This window comes from Onychostruthus taczanowskii, unplaced genomic scaffold (assembly GCF_017590055.1).
Source record: "Onychostruthus taczanowskii isolate IOZ18803 unplaced genomic scaffold, ASM1759005v1 scaffold97, whole genome shotgun sequence".
Lineage (NCBI taxonomy): Eukaryota > Metazoa > Chordata > Aves > Passeriformes > Passeridae > Onychostruthus > Onychostruthus taczanowskii.
This window is the reverse complement of record NW_024507768.1, coordinates 2440886-2451797: the sequence shown is the minus strand read 5'-3', so window position 1 is coordinate 2451797 and position 10912 is coordinate 2440886. Positions and strand designations below refer to the sequence as shown.

The 10912-nt window shown below is 61.5% G+C and overlaps 1 protein-coding gene across 1 annotated transcript; it reads right to left on the bottom strand.

Annotated features, from left to right (window-relative positions):
• Positions 1-90: 90 nt before the first annotated feature.
• Positions 91-9965, bottom strand: PRICKLE4 (prickle planar cell polarity protein 4). The gene is made up of 9 exons (XM_041427010.1): positions 9951-9965; positions 7880-7969; positions 4219-4353; positions 3978-4085; positions 3339-3476; positions 3047-3247; positions 2647-2833; positions 2152-2448; positions 91-954 (listed from the first exon to the last, which is right to left on the bottom strand). Exons 1-9 carry the CDS (start codon positions 9963-9965, stop codon positions 488-490), a joined length of 1638 nt encoding a protein of 545 aa, XP_041282944.1. The 3' UTR covers positions 91-487.
• Between the last annotated feature and the right edge of the window lie 947 nt (positions 9966-10912).

The window sequence follows — 10912 nt, the reverse complement described above, 5'->3', positions numbered from 1 at the left end:
TCCCAGCCCTGGTGACAGTGTCACAATGGGCTGGGAAGGAACAGGGCAGACCCTGCGTTCAGATTTCAGCCAGACTTTATTGGAGCTTCGTCACCGGCGGCAGCAGAGCTGTGCCCCAGTCCCCTCCCCGTGGTGGCAGCAGGACACGGTGCCACCAGGGATGGAGAGCAGGTGGCACTGGGGCACAGAGCAGTCCAGGGAAGGATCCCAGGTGGTCCCCAGCAGTGGGGGGATGCAGGCAGCTGCCCTTGTCTGGAGCTCAGCCACTCTCCGAGGCCGGCCCGGCCCTGCTCCCATCCTGCTTTACCTGTTCCTAATCACGGGAGAGGCTGGCAGGAACTTCAGGCTCTGCTCTGCCAGCAGCTGCCGGGGGCAAGGATCCCAGCAGCTTCTCCCACCAGCCTTGGGCCACCTCCAGGATGTGCTTGGAACGTGTTGGGGCCGTGGCAGGACCTGGCAGTGCCACTCGGGGACCCCAGACCCGCTGTTAGGACACGCTGCAGTGCTTGGCCGTCCTGCCCCTGCCCCTCCCCGGGGGCTCCCTGCCCAGGGAATTCATCCCGGGCTTGGGGATGGGCTTCCCGAAAAAGAAACCCTCCTCCTCCGAGTCTGAGTCCGAAGATGAGGAGCAGGTGGGACACCAGGAGTCATCCTCCTCCGTGCCATCCTCTGCCCGGGGGCTGTGTCGGGGAGGGGGGGTGCCCGCTTGGAACTGTGGATTTCCATTGCCTGCAGCTCTCCGGGGTTCAGGGGCCCCCAAAAGCGGGTGGCCCAAGGCTCTGGGCTCGTTGGGCCGCTCTGGGCCAGGCTGGGGGGCCGAGGGGAGGCCGGCTGGGGGTGCCAGCATCCCTGGGTGCTCCTTGGCAGCGTCGCTGCTCTGCTCCCGTGTGGCTGCTCCGAGATCCTCGGGGCTCCTGAAGGCGGGGTGCACTGGGGCCTGGTCGGAAAACGCCTCTGGAAGAGGGGAAGTGGGAGTAAGGGAGGAAGGAGAAGCTGAGCCTGCCCTCCCACAGCCCTCCCACAGCAAGGGCTGTCTCGGGACACAACGGGGTGGCACCCACCCACCGCCAGCTCCCACCGTGGGGAGTTTATCACCTATTCCCACGGTATGACATTCCCAAAAAAGTCCCCAGAGCCTGGATTTGCTCCCCTCACACTCCATGGCAGCAGGATCCTACCAGCCCCAAAATCCCTAGATTTTCCCCTCTCCCCTCCCACCCCATGGCAGCAGGATCCTATCAGCCCTAAAATCCCTGGATTTTCTCCCTCTCCCATCCCACCCCGTAGCAGCAGGATCCTACCAGCCCCAAAGTCCCCAGAGCCTGGATTTGCTCCTGCTCCCCTCCCACATCAGGGCAGCAGGATCCTATCAGCCCCCAAGTCCCCAGAACCTGGATTTGCTCCTGCTCCCCTCCCACATCAGGGCAGCAGGATCCTATCAGCCCCCAAGTCCCCAGAACCTGGATTTGCTCCTGCTCCCCTCCCACATCAGGGCAGCAGGATCCTATCAGCCCCCAAGTCCCCAGAACCTGGATTTGCTCCTGCTCCCCTCCCACATCAGGGCAGCAGGATCCTATCAGCCCCCAAGTCCCCAGAACCTGGATTTGCTCCTGCTCCCCTCCCACATCAGGGCAGCAGGATCCTATCAGCCCCCAAGTCCCCAGAACCTGGATTTGCTCCTGCTCCCCTCCCACATCAGGGCAGCAGGATCCTATCAGCCCCCAAGTCCCCAGAACCTGGATTTGCTCCTGCTCCCCTCCCACATCAGGGCAGCAGGATCCTATCAGCCCCCAAGTCCCCAGAACCTGGATTTGCTCCTGCTCCCCTCCCACATCAGGGCAGCAGGATCCTACCAGCCCCAAAGGCCCCAGAGCCTGGATTTGCTCCCCTCCCACCCCATGCCAGCAGGATCCTACCAGCCCCAAAGTCCCTAGATTTTCCCCTCTCCCCTCCCACCCCATGGCAGCAGGATCCTATCAGCCCCAAAGTCCCCAGAGCCTGGATTTGCTCCTGCTCCCCTCCCACATCATGGCAGCAGGATCCTACCAGCCCCAAAATCCCTGGATTTTCTCCCACCCATGGCAGCAGGATCCTACCAGCCCCAAAATCCCTGGATTTTCTCCCCTCCCACCCCATCCAGCAGCATCCTACCATCCCCTTCCCCGCGCTGCCTGCAGCCCCCCGCTGCCGAGCTCCTGCCGGCCGCTCCGGCTCGGGGCAGGGGCGTGGAGTCGGGGGAAGGAGCGGAGGCGAAAGCCGAGTCGGAGGAGTCGGAGGCGGTGGAAGAGGCGTCCTGGCCGCGGCTGCAGGTGTCGGAGCAGAAGAGGCGGCCGCGGCGGCAGGTGAGGGGCTGTCCCCGCAGCGGTGCCCGGCACAGGCTGCAGCAGAAGCAGGCGGCTCGGGCGTGCCAGTGCAGCCCTTGGTGCGTGACCTCCTCGCTGTCAGCACCTGCGGGGCGGCCACAGGTGAGGGAAAGGCTCTTCAAAACCAAAAAAAAACCCCAAAACCCAAAAAAAAACCGCCCAAAAAAACCAAAAACCCAAATAAACCACCAAAAAACCAATAAAAACCACCAAAAACCAATTAAAAAAAAAGCCAAAATCCATGCTGGAAGGGTCTGGGAGCCCCGCGGGTTGGCGGCCATACCGATGGGGTCCCCGCACGCCTGGCAGGGCTCGGCAAAGAGGCTCTCGAAGCAGCCCCGGCAGCAGGGCCGGCCGCTGCGCATCACGTAGCGCTGCCCGCGCAGGGGCTCGTCGCACTCCAGGCAGCAGAAGTGCTCCAGGTGCCAGCGCCGGCCCTCGGCCTCGATGCACTCCTCCATGAAGATCAGCTGCAATGGGGAAAAGAAGTGCCAGACTCTCAGCACGCCGCGGTGCTTTGCTGTGCTGGGCGGCGAGGAGGAGCCCCCAGCCCGTGGGGGGGTCTCAGGAGGGAATGTTCCTCCAGCCCAGCAGTGGTTTTGATGGATTTGGAGCCCCCAGCCGAGCTCGGGGGTGTTTAACAGCCAAAGGGAGGTCAAAGGCTCCCCCTGCCCGGCACCCACCTGGTCGCAGGAGGCACAGCGGGGTCGGAAGAGCTCGGCGTGGTGCCGGCCGCAGTAGATCCTCCCATCCTGCTGGAAGTAGATGAGATCCACCAGCTGCTGGTGGCAGAAGTGGCAGGAGAAGCAGGACGGGTGCCAGAACTGGTCCCCCAGGCGAGACGCTGAAATCCCCGGGTCCCCTTTGTTCAGCCTCCGGCCGCACTGCAAGGCAGGGGGACACGAGGTTTGGGGCAGGGCTGGCTTTTGGGGACGGATCCCTGCCAGGGAACGGGTGCTGGAGGGGACAGCTCACCTTCCTGCAGGGACAGCCGTGGCAGGGACCCGGCACGGGACACGCCAGGCCCTGTCCCAGAGCCTCCTGTCTGCGGCGGGCGCTGAAGGCGCGGAGCTGGCGCCGCTCCTCCTCGGCCAGGCCGGGGCAGTACCGCTCCTGTGGGGCACGGGGGTCAGGGGCTGGCCTCTGAGCCTTAGGATTTTGGGTTTTTATCTTTTTATCTTTTCCATACATTTATAATCCTGTAAGTTTTTAGTGTTTGACTCTAAGCCCCATACGCAGTGTCAGCTGCTGAGTTTTGGGCAGACACAATTCCTCTCCAGGCCTGGGAATCAACAACACCGCCTCAGGCCTGGGTGATGGAAACCAAAGGGAGTTGAGGGAGAAAACTGGGGGTCAATGACTTCATTACCTGAAGCTGTAATTGGAAAATTAACCCCCAATATGCAAATGGCCCAATCTCATAAAAGTGTGAAAACCCGTGAGCCGTGGTCCATTTTTGGGTGGGCTCCATCTGCCCTAAATGCACCTGAAGGCCCTTCAATAAATAAACAAAACTGCTTTTTATCCCCTTAATTTGGTCCGGCCTGTGTTTTTAGGCAGTCTCCACATGAGGAGAGCCTGGGGAGGGGAGCAGCACCAGAGGAGGGGTCTCACATCGCAGTCCTGAGGCGGCAGCTGCTGCAGGAGCGCTCTGGCGCGGAGCCGGCCCCGCTCTGAGGGAGAGCCCGGCGGGGCCGAGCGGGGCCCGAAGCACGGCGGGACCTGGGGACAAACAGCCATTTCAGCGGGGGATTAAACCGTGTTTGCGGCGCTAAAAATGTGCATTTAGCCCCAGAAACGGGGAGCTGCGGTGTGGGCAGCACGCGGGGCTGGGGGAGAGCGGGGTGCTGCCCACCTCGGGGGGCTCCAGGTACTCTTCCAGGGCACAGCCGGAGTCGCTGTCGGACGAGGCCGGGGGGAGACCCCCGGTGGTGCCGCAGGGGGAGGGCTCGTCCCGCTGGGGCCATGCAGGGCTCGGCAGGGACATCAGCTGGGGACAGAGAGACACAGGGGTCAGACACGGGGAAAGGAGCAGGGATCCAGCCCTGGACACGGATCCTGTGTCCCGGTGGCAGCAGGACAAGCAGCTCCTCGTCCCTTGCAGGGACACTGGGGCACATCCAGCTGGGATGATGCTCCAAGGCACCAGGACCTCGAGATCTTGGGCTGAACACTGCGGGAATCCAAGGGATTTTTTGGGGGGCTCCCCTTTGGAGGTTACAGCAAATCCACACCGAGGATAAGGGCAGCTGGCAGGGCTGGGGCTTGGAGCGGGATGGGATGGGATGGGATGGGGATGAAGCCAGGCAGGAAAGAAGCTCAAACTGGAACAGGTTTTGGAAAACAGCAACACCCACAGCAGGAGCTTTCCCCCCCTGCCACGGCTAATCCCGGGTCCAGTGGCCCATCCCTGAGTGGGAACAGTCCGAGGTTGAGCCCAATTCAGTGAAAAATAATTCCTTTCCCTCAGGCTGCCATTGTTCTGCCCAGGGCTGTTCCTGCCCGGCTGTCCCAGCCCACAGCACACGCCTGGCTCGGGGTTAGGCAGTGAAAACCCATCCGGAGCCGTCCCCTCCTCCCCAGGCGGGCTCTTTCCACCGCCGCGCTTCCTTCCTGCCCCGGCTTCCCAAAACAAAGGCGAGATGCTGATGTGGTGGCTCCTGGGGTTCCCTGGATGCCAGCCCAGAGCCTGACGCCCTCAGCCCGCGCTTCCTGCCCTGCCACGGGGAGCCAGGGTGGGATGGAGGGGGAAATCACGGGGCTGTGATCAAACACGCCCAGGGATTCACCCCTGCACCGCCCACCACGGATGGATCAATGCCTGTGGAAAATGTTCCATGCACAAAACAGTCTCAGGGATGAGGGGTGAGAACCCCCAGAGCACGAAATTTTGGTCCTCCTACACCTCTGCCACCACGAGGACCCGTTCCCTGCTCCACATTGGGATGTGCTGGTGTGTCCCCCCTGCCAGGGACATCCCAGTGTCCCCACCGCTCCCAGCAAACACCTCCAGCCCTTCCCGAGGGTGCTGGGCTGTGCCAGGGGCAGCTCTGGAGCAGGTGGGATCAGCCGGGGCAGCTCAGGTTTCCCTGCCCTGCTGCCGGGTCAATGATTAACGCTGCAGATCGGCTAATCAGAGAGATAAAACAAAAGGCCTGCTGGCTTTTTCCTGCCGTTTGGGGTCTGGAACCCTGGGGCAGCCCGGGGGGGACGCAGGGCTGGTTGTAGGGTGCTGTTCAAAGCTGTGCTTTGGGATAGGGATGAAATAATCTGGCTTGACTGGGTGTTTGCTGCCCAAAAAGAGCCCTGGCCTTGCTGAGGGACCACAGCTGGGCCAGGGAGCAGCCTTGGCTCTACAGGAGGAGCAGGGTTGGGGGAGACCCTGGCATGCCGAGTGGGGACCCTGGTGTCCAGGCCAGCTCCTCTGCTGCCCTGCTTTGGGAAAGGTGCCCCCGTTTCTGCCTCCCGTGGGAGGTGGGGGCATTCCCGGCATGTGCTTGCTCATTAATCCTCCAAGCTGCATTTGTGTAATCTCTTGGAACCGTGCTGTTAATTAGACCCCTGCGATGCTCTGGGGACTCGGGGGGGCTGGCGGTGCCAGCCTGGCCCCAGCCCCGAGGGGCACCGGGACCCCATCCCAGGGCCACCGGCACGGTGGGGTGACACCGGGGGAGGGCGGCTCGGGCAGGGCTCCCGGCTGCTGTGAACGCACGGGGATGTGCCGGAGAGCCCAGCCCAGCCCGGTTTGATGCGATTACGCCGGCTGGCAGCCGTCTGGGCTGTAAACAAGTCCCTGTAATTAGCCCCAGACGGTGACAGAGGTACGCGCCTCCCATGCTAAAGAGCCAGGCAGCCCCGACAGGTCTGGCTCCTCTGCTCCCCGGGACTGTCCCCTCTTCCTTCCTGCCCTGCCTCGCTGCCTCCGGGCACTCCCGGTGCCTCCCTTCCCTGCCAAGGGATACAGGGATGCTCCCAGCCTGGGGGGAGGTGGCACCGTGGTGGCACTTTGGGGGAGCTGCCTCTCCCTGCCAGCAAGTCCCCGAGAAGGGACGTGTGACAGACCAGTCGGGCAGGCTGGGTGGCACTGGCTGGCATTTGCCTTGGCTGCAAATCCTCTGTCCTGCCTGTGGGAGCTCCTCCGGATGCGTTTGCCCGCGCTCCTCTGGCTCTCCAAAGGATCGGAAGCCGTCGCGGCTCCCTGGGTACAAAGAGGCTGAAATTCCTGGGAATACTAATCTGATTTGGCTCGCCGGGAGCAGCCCCCGTCTCCAGCTGGCTGTGGGAGCCCGCGTGGGCTCCCAGCCCTCTGCTGCCAAGGTCACACATTAACTCGCAGCTCAGCCTGCTCGGAATTCAGCACAGGCTCCCTGCTCCCAGCCCGCTCAGGGAGCCGCATCCCCGCCTCGAATTTCCTTTTGCGGAGTCCCCAGGGAAACACAACGTCTCCAAAAAGCCCCTCAGAGCAGCACTGGCAGCTCCCAGGGACGCTGGCCTCACCCACGGGATAACCTGTTTGTGCTTGAGCTGCCGTCAACACAGCTGCGCTGCAGGAGCAGCAATAAAGCCGTGCAGCAATAAAGATGCAGAACAATAAAGATGCAGAGCAATAAAGATGCATCTTTTGGGGCGAGATAAGCTGAGGTCTGGCAAGGAGAGCCGGAGCAGCAAGTCCTGCCCGACCTGGAGCCGGTCTCACCGAGGAGCCCACGGTGCCTTTTTGGACCTGGGGTGGCACCAGGTGGAGCAGCCCTTGGTGCCACCGCTGGGCACAGCAGAGTCGTGGCTTTAAAAAAGCCTTTGCAGCCCCCCAAATGATGGGGGAGGGTCTCAGCATCCTGCTCTGATCCACGCTGCACCGTGGCACCAGAGGGGACCGTGGCCTGCTGGCTCACCAGGGAATGTGCCAGGGCTGCCAAAGGCTTTTCCTGCTGTGTTTTCCCTCCGTCCCGCAGGCACGGCAGGGAGCTGTAACCCATTAACCCACCCTGGCTCGCCCATTCCTGCCCCCGCAGGTGCGGACCGAGACCCCCGCCCCTTCTCTCCCTGCGGCCACCGGGATGGAGATTCGCGACCCCTCCTCTCTGGTGACCACCAGAACGAAGCCCCCCACCCCTCCCTGTGGCCACCAGACTTCATCCCGGCAGGTCCAAGGGGTCCCAGCCCCATCCCCGATCCCGATTTATCCCGTTCCCGGCCAATCCCAGCTGGAGCAGGGATGGTGGAAGCAGCACCTGCCCGCTCCGGGCTGGCAGAGCCTGCCACGATGGAACGGGCGTCACCTCCTGCTCTCAGGGGACATTTCCCGAAAACAAAGACCGCGGGGAGAGCGATATTATCTCCAAACAGCCAAAATCCCCTTGCTCTGCCTCATTCCCTTCCCCTTCCCCTCTCAGCAGGACCCTCCCGCTGCCCCCTCCTCTCCATCTCCCTCTCGCCCACCTCCATCTCCCCTCGGAGCTGGGAGAGCCGAGCCCGGCAGTCCCTTCAGTCCCTTCCAGCCGCACTTTTTGCCGTACCTGCCCTTTCCCGGCGCTCCGGGCCCCGCTCTCCGCCGCTCCGGGCTTGGCCGCCCGCTCCAGCCCCGTGCCGGCCGCCGCCGTCCCGCCCTGCTCCGGAGGACGCCAGGGAATGGAGCCTGGGCTGGGAAAACTTTGCAAAGCGAAAGGAAAACATCCAAGCTCAGGCAGGGAAATACTTTTTTTTTTTTTTTTTTTTTTTTTTTTTTCTTTTTTTTTTTTTTTTTTTTTTTTTTTTTTTTTTTTTTTTTTTTCCCTTTTTTTTTTTTTTTTTTTTTTTTTTTTTTTCCCTGCCTGCCCAGGCACTGGCTCCGCGGCAGCCGGGGTCCTAATTAGAGGCTTTTTAGCCTAAACCTCGGGAGCCAGCCAATGGCTGGAATTCCAGGGCAGGCAGGGAGGGGAAGCGGGGGGAGGACATTAACCCTACAGGGGAAAGAGCTGCCGATGACATCTGGCTCGCTCCTACCTCTCATTTTCCGAGCGCCCGCGCCCTGCCCTCCATCTGCGGCTCGGTTCACCCCAGGTTGCCGTTTGATGACTTTTATGATCCCGCGCGGTGATTTATTTCCCTGCCGAGATCAGAAAGAGTTGAAGCTTCATGAAAGAGGGGGAAGTGTCATTACACCCCAATTTAGAGGTGGAGAAACTCTGGCTGGGCTCTCACAAAGGAGTTAGCCAGAGGCAAGTCAGGATGTCCCAGTTTCCACAAGCCCTGCACACCTGACGAGGCTCCTCGAGCCATTCCAGATCGGCTCCGGCTGCAGCAATTCCACCCGGGCAGGACTCAGGGGAAAATTTCTCAGAGCCAGACGCGAGGCACAGCGTCCTGCTTGTGTTTCTCACCGTGCTGTAAGATTTTCCTGCCCGCTGATGTGACTTTGGGGATGAGAATTATCACAGCATCCCCAAAAACCCCCAAAATCTGCAGGGACCAGGCTGGATCTCTGCCACCTGCGTGGTCCCGGGAGCTGTGGCTCGTTTTGGGAGCCCTGAGGGGTGCAGATGGCTGGTGTTGGTGCTGGGATCAGGGCTGGGGCTGCACCCAAGAGCACAGGGTGGTGATTTGGAGGTGCCAGGCTCCGTGACAAGCCCGTGGCACTGCTGGGTGAGGCCGGGCAGGGCGGTGCTGGGGCACAGGTTATGGTGCTGCTGCTTTATGGAAGTGGTTGCCCCATCCCTGGAAGCGTCCGAGGCCAGGTTGGATGGGGTTTGTGATGCCTTCTTAGGATTTTAGCTTTTATCTTTTCCATATATTTATAATCCTGCAGTTCTTTAGTGTAAAACTCCAAACTCCAGAGTCAGAGTCAGCTACTGATTTCCCATTTTTACAAAACCATTCCTCTCCAAGGAATCAAGGACACCTCACTGCCTCAGGCCCAGAGAGATGTAAACAAAAGTGATTTATTTGGGGGGAGCAAACTTGGGCTCAGTGACTTCATTACCTGAAGCTGTAATTGGAAAATTAACCCCCAATATGCAAATGACCCAAACTTATAAAAGTGTGAAAAGTGTGCTCCATTTTTGGGTGGGCTCCATCTGTCCTAGATGCACCTGAAGGCCCTTCAATAAATAAAACTGCTCTTTATTTTCTTAATTTTATTTGGTCTCTGTTTTTAGGTAGCCTGGATACCTAAATACCCAGGTATATCCAGGTATATACCTGGGTACCTCCCACTTGGAGCAACCTGGGATAGTGGAAATTGTCCCTGTCCATGGCAGAAAAGGGATTTTTAAAGTCACTTCCAGCCCAGACCATTTGAGGATCCTCTGCACAATCCCCTGAGCTGGGGGAGAATCAGCAGGAGGAGGAGGGGGGAGCCACCGGGGCTGTCACTGCCCAGGGTCCCTTTGATGTCCCCACGCTGTTTTTCGCTGCGAGCTCGGTCCCTGCAGCTTTACCTTGGCTCGGAGCTGTTTGGACTTTGTCCCCGCGGGTGGTGACAGGGCCCCCCCCCCGTCCCCTGCTCCCCCCGCGCTCCCCCATCCCTCCCCAGGCCGGATGGATCCCTGGGCAAAGTCCTCTGGGCACGGAGGGGACAGACAGGTCACCGCGGCTCTCCCGAGGTGGCACCGGCCACTGCGGCATGGCGACAGCCCGGGGCGGCGCGGCGGCACCGGCGTGTGGCTCCTCCCACTTGGAGCAACCTGGGATAGTGGAAATTGTCCCTGTCCATGGCAGAAAAGGGATTTTTAAAGTCACTTCCAGCCCAGACCATTTGAGGATCCTCTGCACAATCCCCTGAGCTGGGGGAGAATCAGCAGGAGGAGGAGGGGGGAGCCACCGGGGCTGTCACTGCCCAGGGTCCCTTTGATGTCCCCACGCTGTTTTTCGCTGCGAGCTCGGTCCCTGCAGCTTTACCTTGGCTCGGAGCTGTTTGGACTTTGTCCCCGCGGGTGGTGACAGGGCCCCCCCCCCGTCCCCTGCTCCCCCCGCGCTCCCCCATCCCTCCCCAGGCCGGATGGATCCCTGGGCAAAGTCCTCTGGGCACGGAGGGGACAGACAGGTCACCGCGGCTCTCCCGAGGTGGCACCGGCCACTGCGGCATGGCGACAGCCCGGGGCGGCGCGGCGGCACCGGCGTGTGGCTGCGGTGTCCCCTCGGAGGGAGGACACGGCTCGGTGGCTCCGTGTGGCCGCGGTGTCCCCAGAAAGACCAGGACACAGGGAGGGGCTCCGTGTGGGAGCGCTGGGATGAGGAGCTGGCAGCTCCCCCGACGCCCCTCTAGAGTCTCTGTCTACTCCAGACCCCCCAAATCCCCCTCCAGTGACCCTTCCTCGAGCAACCCCCTGGCCCTGATCCCCAAATCCCCCTCCACCGACCCCTGAGAGCATCCTTCCACCCCAGACCCTCAAAATCCCCCTCCACTGACCCTTCCTTGAGCAACCCCCAAACCCAGAGCCCCAAGTTCCCTTCCACTGACCCCCCCAGCCCCTCTCCCTCCCCAGACCCCCAAAACCCTTTCACTGACCCCCCAAAACCCTCCACTGACCCTCCAAACCCTCTCACTGACCCCAAGCCCCCCCCCCCCACCC